General features: G+C 37.2%; 1 protein-coding gene across 1 annotated transcript in view; it reads left to right on the top strand.

Annotated features, from left to right (window-relative positions):
- The first annotated feature begins 436 nt into the window (after positions 1 to 436).
- Positions 437 to 11,616, top strand: part of LOC113237942 (scavenger receptor class B member 1-like) — a 55,689-nt gene continuing 44,509 nt past the window's right edge. Inside the window, exon 1 of the mRNA XM_026474660.1 lies at positions 437 to 604. Within this exon, the coding sequence (XP_026330445.1) occupies positions 437 to 604 (168 nt within the window). The remainder of the gene's footprint in view (positions 605 to 11,616) is intronic.

Below are 11,616 nucleotides of genomic sequence, written 5' to 3' on the forward strand. Positions count from 1 at the left end.
GTACTTGGATGACAGAAATCCGAAAATCCGAGAAAAATGTATATTTACAAAGAGCAACCCCTAGAGTTTCTTGTTCATTCTTCGAATAGGAATCTGCCTCACGAATGAACTTATGAATAAGAGTTTAATCAGTATGACGATTTCAAGTATAATTTTCTTACCTATGAAATAAAGATTATTTGACCTTGACTTTGACTTTGACACCCCGTATTTTATACGTTACAAAATATAATAATAAAAAATGCAGTTTATGTTAAAATAACACGTAAATTATCCATCATCAGTTTTTGTGAAATACGTAAAATAACAAAACAACTTAATTTCATTAAATAACTACGTAAGTTTGTCAATTTAAATTCGCGTATGTAGCATTCGTAAAAGGATTCGCATCTTTGTGTAAACGAACCTCCGAACATCGGGCTGTAGATGGATCAAGATGATCGAGATGGAGTTCCTCAGGGTTCTGTACTGTCCGCAACCCTTTCTGCTACATATAAATGATATGTTGATTCCAGGTGCCTTCGAGTATGCTGATAACTGCACAGTTGCAGGCAGGTACTTGACCAATGCAAGTGAAAAAATCCAGTCTTGTCCAGAGCCCACTGTTAGTCGTTTGGATCTGACACTTAAGGCAGTCTCCGATTGGGGCGATGCCAATCGCTTGCTTATTCGTATTCTACAGGATATATCACGGATAGTCTGCAATGGAATTGCATAATTTGATTCCGCCTTCTCCTTTCCATCATCGGGGGACTAGACGCTTCCACATTTATATGGCGAGCGGCTAGGGAGTGGAATGCCCTGACTACAGACTTGTTCCCCGAACGCTATAATTTGGATCTTTTCAAGGCGAGAGTGGCTATCCACTTATAATGCCTATGCATTATTTGGGTGTGCATGCTATATACCGCTTTCCATCAGGTGCGATGGAGGTCAAATGCGCACTTATTTTTTATATATAAAAAAAGTTTGCACCAAACCAAATTTCTCAGAAGAGGGATTTAACGTTATTACTTTGTTATTTCAATGGCTACGACTTTCTTTTTTCCACAGCAAGCATTATTTTGTGCTGTCTACGGACTGATAACAATAGATTCCCGTGAATCACGCCAATTTGGTTGCCACGACATTTACGCGGATTTGATTAGGCCACTAAATTACGGAAATGGAACCTCATTGTCAAATGTTAGTAAAACTTTTGATTTTTTTAATTCTGTATTTTGTCTCACTTCTTAGGTGTTTTTTTTTCTATCGTGAATATTTTTAGAAATCTTGCTATCACACCCATTGACTTACAAATAAATGGACGACAGGTCTAATACAAAAACCACGAAAAAAGTCCCAAGTCAACCTATTTAAACGTAGTGACATGTAAAGGAATATGAAAAAGCTAAAACGTTGAATTTAAATTGTAATGTCATCGCAGTACTGTCTAATTTTGCTTGCTTCGCTGTCAGAAGAAACAAACGAAGACTAAAGCGTGAATGACGCTCTGTCTACGATTTTAACGCCCTATAAGTTCGGACACTTTTTAGCGCGGACCCGACGTCCATATAATTGTAAGTCAATGATCACACCGTATACTTATCAGTGTGTATATTCAATTTTACTATATTTTTATTCCAAAGTGATTGGTTCAACACTTTCACTGTTACGTGGAACCAACCAATGTCATTTGAGGTTGTTACGATTCTTAACCTGCCTTACTCTTAATTCACTGAACCCACCACCACATCGAGGCACAAAAATTCCTACACCAGACCTCTCTTAAAATAGATGTTATAATAAATGTTGGATGTGTGGCGCATTTAGTATAAAATACTTATTGTTCCTATAAAAAATAATATGACGTTCATTTGTTTAGAATGTTAATCCTACGTAAATTACAATTATGGAACAGTCCGTAAAAATCATTAGACTATATTATTATAACAACTTTTTTTTATCATACCATCAAGTGACGGGACGACCAAGTCGTGCGCCTGATGGTAAGCGACACGCTAGTTGCTGTGACACTCAGAGCTTTCAATTGCAGAACTCTGAAGGGCACTGCCACCGCGCCCTTCACCCTGAGACATAAGTTGACATATTCCTTGTGCCTGTTTTGTTGTGCCATTTCACCAGCACCCTTACGTTTCAAAACCGGAACGTAGCAATGGTCACATAACTGCTCATCGGCAGAAATAGGTAAGATGGCAGTGCTTCCCTGGACGGACTGTTTCTCAAGGAGCTATACTGCTAAACTGTAATATATATATAATTCCGGATGCAACGCGACATTAAACTGACATTATAGAATTAACCAACTTTTAGAATGCCACGTTGGAAGCATTTATAACATATCTACCTTATATTCTTACTTATAAAGTGTTTGTGTTCCATAGTCACGTAACGGCTTAACGTTATTTTCTTAAAAAACCGTATAATAAACACCAAGTCGATGAGCTGTGGAGACGCGTGCGCAGAACTAAATTCAATCGCATTCCAAAAGAAAAGGAACGGTACACGCTACCAGCCTTCTTATTTCCCGAAAACTATAAATTATTTAAACAAACGCGTGCCGTCCTCGGGCATATTTTTTCCTAGAAAATTAAAATATGTATATACATTGTCAGTATTCAATGTGTAGTGTCATCACACGTCAATTGCCGAGCACATGATGTCTCAGTATCTAGTTATAGGTGTTTTTTACCGTAGTGTATCGTCTTTGACACGCTGGTGTCACCATGGCGTTTTCCTTCATCTTTAGTTAGACGTACAACTACTAAACTTCAATAGTATAAGTTTCTTAAAAAGTAATGTCTCTAGTACATGCCGCAAAAGGGACTGTACCGGTGACCTTCTTATTTAAGAATCACAGCTTATATAACACTATATATCACATCGTACTAACACAAACTAGTAAATAAGGTAATAAACAAAGTCTATACACTTTATTATATGACCAATAAACATACATAAACAACTTACAACAAATTTTAATTACATAATTTATGTAATATGTTTCATTTTCCTAATTTTATTGTATTTAATTATTTTGTAATTTAATGTAATTTTTAATTTTAATTTAATATGGACCATGTAAATAAATTACGTTCACGTTTGGTTTATAACTATATTTTAATAACTACAAATGTGCAACATGACGCAATAAAGAATTTGACATGAACAATAAAATATAATTATCTGTATAATACATTATTTACACACTATATACATACAATATATAACATATAATTCATGACTAACTGTATCCATGTATAAACAATCTATACATACATATCTACAATAACACATAATATATATATAAATGTCAGACTAAAGGTATGCATATTGAGACTCCAATATGAAATTGCGGACTAATCGTTTCCAGACAACCTTGGTGTGGTATGGTCTGGTGTGAGGGGTTGGTGTTCGCAACTTGACGTCAAAGCGTCTATATTGCGTTTGGTGGGTGCAGTCTCCCTACATGCATAGAGGGCTGTCTGTGATACCTAAATTGAAAAGATGTTTATTGTATAGACAATGATCTGTTAGCGGCGGTAGTTAGAGCGCGAAGCTCTTGCCTTTTTAGTTTAATTAATTTTCGAGGTAGACTGGCTACAAACCGTTGGAGCTGGTCATGTGTCGTTATGAGAAGATTTTGTACCTTTATGTAAGTTGTTCTTGACGATTAGTAGGGGAGGGACTGCATTGCACGGCCTCACTCGTCTGGGGGGCGGGTCGGACGACGACCGACTCGCCCCTCCGTTGACGCGGGAGCCCTGGCGTAAGCTAGGGCGGCCGGGCGGCGTCGTGGTGAATGTTCACTGATCCCACGGCGCCGTCTCAACCGGCGAGAGGGAAACCCGGGGGGGTTTTAGTGGGGTAGGCCCTCAAGTCTGGAGGGAGAGTCCCCACATAACCCCTGAGCTCAGGGGTATTCATAAAGATTTCCCCCCGTCAAAAAAAAAAAAAAGGGGAGGGACCTTATGGGTCTCCATAACCTTTAATACAGATGAAAATTTAACAGAATGGGAGACTAATGGTCGTATTCCAGAACTCTACTCAATGCTCAAGTCAGGACTTGAGTATGATTTAAAGCACTAAACTTTAGATATCATACTCAAGTCTGCTCAAATCCTGACTTGAGCATTGAGTACAGCTCTGGAATACGATCCTTAGAGTGCCAACTGTCTGTCTGACTGTGTTCTAAAGTTCGTGGAATTGTATCTATTTGCCAAGTGTTATTGAAATCGGTTACCGCAAAGTGCGAGAAACCGGATTCATCCCTTAGTTTTCCACCCTTAGAGGTGGAATATTTTCTTCAAATTTAAACAGGACCCTCTTTCCAATAAAAAAAATTATCAAAATCGGTTCACACAAAAAATGCAGTCGAAATCTACCTCCTCTTTTTTTGAAGTCGATGATAAATTTCTAAAATAAACATTTACCCCCGGAATTCCACAAAATACATTCACATAGTTAAAGATTATATAACGGGCAACAAAAAGGTGCGACAACACTTGAGCCGATAATCGTAAACGAACAAACTTTAGCAAATAAATTTAACAGTGTCGCGTGAAAAAAAATGTTTGATGTATGATGCATAGACAAAACCCGCGACGAATGTTAAAAATTTCCACTGGTGATGACAAAATAAACTACATCGACTTCTCAGATAGCAGATTCAGTTCTTTACTAAATGAAATACAGAACTGTGCCGTATCTTTTACTAAGTTTAGATTATTGTGCCATCCGTACCCAACCTTTTGGTTATACGGGAACGGCACCTTTACTTGCGCAAGCAAGCTCACACAGGGATGTTTTCATTCAGATCCTGACCCCAGATGAGCTCGTTTACTTAGACTTCACCCAGAGCTCAAAATGCCTTGGGTGAAGCCATATACAATATTTAGTAGCAGTAGAGGTCCTTGTGAAAGAGAGCGGCACTGCAACTGTTGTGGACAGGCGTGTCGCTTACTACCAGATGTACGACTTGTTCGTCCCGCCACTTGGTGTCATAGAAAAAAAAACACTTACAGCACTGTCTCTATTGCACAGATAGGTATCGGAGCTGTTGGTTAGCTCGCCTGTTGCAGTGTATTGCACAATTAGAAGTTGCCACCGCTAAGCCGTTGGCTCTAAAGTCAACTACGAAATTTTCGTGGTGGAGCTGTTGGCACGCACGCCTAAGCGTCTCTCCAATTCCCAAAATTCCTAAGCGGCTACAGGGATAGGAGGATATCTAGATTATCCTCTACTAAATCTTCGGATTAGTACTGGCGATGTCAGTCGCAGTGTCCGGAGAAAAACGGACATACTACCAATTTAAAGGGCAACTCACGTGTCCCGCGCATCTTGTCGCATTTGACCCGTAGGTACCGGAACAGTCGCTTCAATTGTATGGAGTACTGCTGCCACCTATGGGATGGTTCTGAAAAACTTGGACTTAGGAATCGCCGTAAAAGTGCCCGCTTACCGGATTATATATCACGGTATTCTACGGAATATGGAGAAGGATGGAGAGTGCGATGGAATTGCGCGATTTATTTCACCTCCCCCTTTCCATCATCAGGAGACCGAAACTGGGGTTTCAGTGTGTTTTGGGGGTTAACATTCGTATGGCGTACGGCTGTGGGTGGAAAACTTATCCTTGGACACTATAACTGGTACCTTTTCAAGGCAACTGTCAACAGGTATTATATAATTGTGCACACTCCGTTGTGAGTAATCTGTAAACTGTGTTGTCATTGGTCCTACTGCCTAGTACAGACACCAGCCTCTTCCAAAGGTTACGTCATTTCACACTATTAATCTTAATTTAATGTAAGGTCTGTTACTTTGAAATGAGTTAATAAATCTTTATTATTACTGTTGAAGTTATTAGCACCAATTTATTTAAAATCATGTAAAATTTCCGACAAAATATAAATAAAATATTGAACTTGAATTTAAATCTAAAGGTCAAACATTGACCCTGTACAATGTTGATTTGTGATGGTTAGTTCTATTTATTTTGTAAAATTTTCACTAACGACAATCTTTTATACAGTAACATGTGAAATAATTTCATTTGACATAACAATACAAAAAAGAATTACGAGTATTTAAACCCAATATAAAACAGACGTTTCAAACATTGGGTCTATGACAGAGGACTTTGGATTCAAAAACCAAAAAATATATTCTGCCATAGCCCGTTATAATAACTTTAGTTAGATACACATCCTCACAAATAACAATGTAAATTCTAAACTAAAAACTTAAAATTCTAAATTAAAAAATAAGAATTGTAGAGGGGGTTCTTTTCTCACTTGATGACGTCACCAAATTGAGTAAAAAAAAAACTTCCAGTCCAATGTCAGGTTTTATATCCAAAAGTATGCATACAAGGTGCTAAGTTAATTGTAACCGGGGAGAGCGTTACTACACGTGTACAAATGCATAAAGTGTAAAAGTAACTATCAGATACATTGACTTACAAATAAATGAACGACGGGTCTAATACAAAAACCACGAAAAAAATGTCCCAAGTCAACCTATTTAAACGTAGTGACATGTCAAGGAATATGAAAAAGCTAAAACGTTGAATTTAAATTGTAATGTCATCGCAGTACTGTCTAATTTTGCTTGCTTCGCTGTCAGAAGAAACAAACAAAGACTAAAGTGTGAATGACGCTCTGTATACCATTTTAATGGCCTATAAGTTCGGACACTTTTTAGCGCGGACCCGACGTCCATATAATTGTAAGTCAATGATCAGATAGGTCCAGGCAGTCGTTCCTACAAGAACTCAACTCCTAGAAACGTATCAATAGTACCGATGTATCTCATACATATTTATTTAAGGACACTTTGCAGTTGCCCGCTGATCGCCTTGACTGCGCCACCGGATGAAAAGGGCGATCTGAAGGCTCATAGCCCGTACATAAACATCATACATAAATAAAAATTCGGTTCAAGTAGTCACCATCTGAGGGAAAATCTTAACACCGCGATGCAGGAATTAAGTAAAAAGGGTCAATGCCATCTAGTGGATTTTTAGAGAACTATCTGACAAACAAAGTTGATTAGTAAAGTCTATGCATTGACTTACAAATAAATGGACGACGGGTCTAATACAAAAACCACGAAAAAAATGTCCCAAGTCAACCTATTCGAAATTTAAATTGTAATGTCATCGCAGTATCGCGCTGTCCGTAGAACAAATGAAGACTAAAGCGGAGTGTCGCGCTCTGTATACGATTTTAGCGCCTTACAAGTGCGGACACTTTTTAGCGCGGACCCGACGTCCATATAATTGTAAGTCAATGAGTCTATGATATAAAATAGGTTTGTTACAGAATTCTAAATTCAAATCTATTATTTCAAAACATTGACTCGCAAATAAATGGACGACGGGTCTAATACAAAAACCACGAAAAATATGTCTCAAGTCAACCTATTTAAACGTAGTGACATGTAAAGGAATATGAAAAAGCTAAAACGTTGAATTTAAATTGTAATGTCATCGCAGTACTGTCTAATTTTGCTTGCTTCGCTGTCAGTCGAACAAACGAAGACTAAAGCGTGAATGACGCTCTGTATACGATTTTAACGCCCTATAAGTTCGGACACTTTTTAGCGCGGACCCGACGTCCATATAATTGTAAGTCAATGTTTCAAAACACAAAATTCTAAACGAGATTATTTATTTATTTAAGGTACAACTTTTTGCAACTCCAATCTACTTACAATTGTACACAACTAATGCAATGAGAAGACTTGTTATGATGAAAATACGACAACAACACCGACAAATAAATGATATATTTCGTGCATGGTCTAATAATCAATCAGCTGGAATAAAATCTCGTTCTACCGTCGTCTACCTAATTAGTAAACAAACTAAGTTGCGTAATAGCCGACCTCCAGTAACCTCACATGGTCAATGTCAAAAGTAAGGCTCTGTATGCTAAGCATTTACTGTTTTATATTATTTATTTTTTATATTAGGATTTATTTTATGTTGTCAGTATTTATTGCTATTATATAAATTGTTGTTCAACTGTTGTTGTTTATTAAATTATGCAATAACATTTGGAACACAGATTTGTTTTTGTTATTTTGTTTTTGTTTCGAGTTCTTAGGTTTTCGCGATTGTTACATAGTTGACCCAACCGTGACCTGTAAAGGGCCCGAAACGTCGGTTTGTTTGAAAAAACAAATATACGCGATTTAAATTCGGAAAAATAGATTCATTTCCTTTGTTTTTGTTTATTTGTAATATATTAAAAACTTCTTTGGAAAAATCTTTTATTCATTTAGTTATTCATTCATTGCCACTATATGTTATAAAAGACCTTACTTATTATAATGTGCTCATATAAACACAACAACACTACAACACTTAACAAAATTTGTGAGAGTGGAAATTATGATTACTTAGAATAAACACAACAACACTTAACGAAATTTGTGAGAGTGGAAATTATGATTACTCACATTAAAATAATAATAAAAGGAATGATAGTAAGCGAAGGAGGTTTGTCAGGGGTGACGTAGGTAAAGGTCCTTCCTAACTCAGGTTTTAACTTAAATAATATATTTCACTAGAATGACGTATATCCGTTAAAATTACCTGTTTCTATTTGTCTAAAACAAATAACTGTGAAGTTCAATTGTTATTTGCACCTACTAATGTCCGAATACACGGTTTCCGCGCACGCGTTTTTCCGCTAACACGATTCCACAATAGGCCTTCGTATTGATCGTCAAATGATTTGTCTACTTTGTTTATATATGTTAATGAATTTAACTAGCAGTATTGTTTGAAAAGTTATAGTCAACAAATAAATAAAATAATAATAATGCATGAATTAACGCCTCGGCCTCGGCCTCGGTAATTTAAAAAAAGAAAGTTAAAATGTTGAAAATTATTTTAATCACCACGAATACGATAACCACGAACGCCTCCTGGAACGATGATCTTCCTTAAATACACATTCTTCATTATGTGTACGATTTTTCTACGTAAATGTACCTATCAACGAAAATAATTGAATATCCAATATCTTATAAACAAAGAGCGACTAATTCTAAAATTTTGCGACAAAAACCGAATAATTCACGACTTTTTCTGGGTGCAATCAAATCTAAGATAGGAGCTGTGCTTCTCGAGATTCAAAAATGGTGCCGCCGTAATAAGCTTATTACAGTGTGGACAGTAAAACACCTTAATAACTTCAAAACGGCGTAACGACTAATCTAGTTTTTTACGACTAGAACCGACTAAATCACGACTTTTTTAGTGTAATCAGATCTAAGCTAGGTGTTGTGGTTCTCGAGATTAAGAAATGGTGCCGCTGAAATAAGTTTATCCCAGCGTGGACAGTAAAACACTCCTATAACTTTTGAACGACGGACCGACTAAATCTAGTTTTTTGCGACTAAATAGCGACTTTTTCTGGCTAGTCAAATTTCAAAAGCTCGATCATGGTCACGCTGGAATAAGGCACATGAAATTGGCTACATTTTACCGTAAAACGCAATACTGGGTGTTAAATATTTATAAAGCAATTAAATATAAAATTAAATAAAAAACTTGCATATGACTGTCGAATCTCTCACAACGCATTAACAGATCGATTCTTATTTAATATTTGGCGGTCATTAGAATTGATTATTTAATATTGATAGTATGCTAAAACCATTCTATAAATATCTAAACTAAACACAGGTTAACTGCGAAGGTTAATGTTACATATATAATGTGCATACATGTGTTTAAAACCTTGAACTGTAATTGGTTATTGCTCTGTAAACTTCAACCACAATTAATTACGTGATAACTAATAGTAATAATAATAACACGCACACTCATAGCCCCGCACTAAAGAAACCCTATATCGTGGGTGCCATGGGTACATACATAGACAACACAAATTACACCTTTTTTTTTTGACGGAGGGGAAATCTTTATGGATACCCCTGAGCCCAGGGAGACTCAGGGGTTATGAGTCTCCCTACAGACTGGAGTGCCTACCCCACTAAAACCCCCCCGGGTTTCCCTCTCGCCGGTTGAGTCGGCGCCGTGGGATCGGTGAACATTCACCACGCCATTCATACGCCAGGGCTTCCGCGCCAACGGAGGGGCGAGTCGGTTGTCCTCCGACCCGCCCCCCAGACGAGTGAGGCCGTGCAATGCAGGCTCCGGAGTCCCTGTCCAGAGCCCGCTGGTCTCACTAAACACAAATTACACCTACACCAACTCATGAGAGAAAATAAATGTAGGCCATTCAAAAAATTTATCCCGGCCTCGGAATTGAACCCGTGACCTCTGCGTGACAGTCCAGCATGGCAATCGTTGGGCCACAGAGGTAGTTAAGTTGACTTATAAAAGTGATATAAAGGTATTACAAAAGTAATATTAAGTGTTTTACAAGAGAATCATAAAACAATTGTAATAAAAGCTTTGAAGAAGTTTTATATAAGTAGATTTTTTTTTAAATTAGCCCTTGGGCAGGCTCTAATTGTCATGTTCGGAGACTGAAAAAAAATTATCTATCGTGAGCTTAAAATATTCTTGGGCGGAAGTAACTACTACTTAGGCGACTTGAATGCTCCTTAGCGAAGAGTTTCGGCTGTGGTCTCCTGGAATCTAAGATCTTCACAGCAAAATATATTTTTTATAATGTGCCAAATAACTACACCAATTTCCTGGCCTCAAAACTAGGGAATTCTTTGTACTATGAATACCAGTGAAGACCTTGGCGAACCTTGAAAATAAAAAAAATAAAAAATATACGCATTGATATTGTAATAATAATATGTATACCACAATTTTTCTGGTCATATCACGAAATAATAATAATATAGTACATTACGATATTAGTGCGTAAAGATGGTTATAACATGCGAGGCGGAGTTTTAGCCCGAGCGTAAGGCGAGGGCTTAATTCAGCCGAGCATGTTATAACCAATACGCACGTATATCGTACGACGTTTTTTAACACATTTGCGAGGAAACAGAAAAAGAACATTTTATATTTTGTTCATTTTTAATTATTGAAACAGTTAGTGAAATTACAATTATTAAAATGATACGTAGTTGTAGTTGGTTTTTTAATTATGTTATTATTATTATTACTATTCATAATGTCATTGTTTTGTGTTAGAGTAAATGTTGGAGACGACGAAACTTCTTGAAAGGCGGCAGAAGAGCATTGCAATTCGTCATTAGTTGTAAATAAAAAAGTATCATCAGTAGAAGTAGAGGGGCGCGGCTCAGGGCAAAACTTCTTCGTTTGTGGCTCCAAATTTATTGCCCGAGTTATTTTGGCACTTATATTTGCTTTGTTTTGGATGGAATCTTCTACATAAGATTCTGCTACTGCGTTAGAACGCCACCCGCCATGCCGCTTTAAAGTCAATATATCAGCTCCCGAATCAGCAAGTAACGTAGCTGACGTTCTTCTGAAACTGTGCCCTGTATAACAATCAGCATCCGGCAATCCTAAAAACTTGGCGACTTCCTTTGGCATGGTACCGAATTTATTTATGCCAATAGGTTGCGCAGTACATTTACCTTTTTGGTAATTCTGAAAGAAATGATTACTTTTTGTCTTAGTCGTACGCAGAGCTTCATATTTTTTGA

Source organism: Hyposmocoma kahamanoa, unplaced genomic scaffold (genome assembly GCF_003589595.1).
Source record: "Hyposmocoma kahamanoa isolate Upper Pololo Valley unplaced genomic scaffold, ASM358959v1 94, whole genome shotgun sequence".
Taxonomy (NCBI): domain Eukaryota; kingdom Metazoa; phylum Arthropoda; class Insecta; order Lepidoptera; family Cosmopterigidae; genus Hyposmocoma; species Hyposmocoma kahamanoa.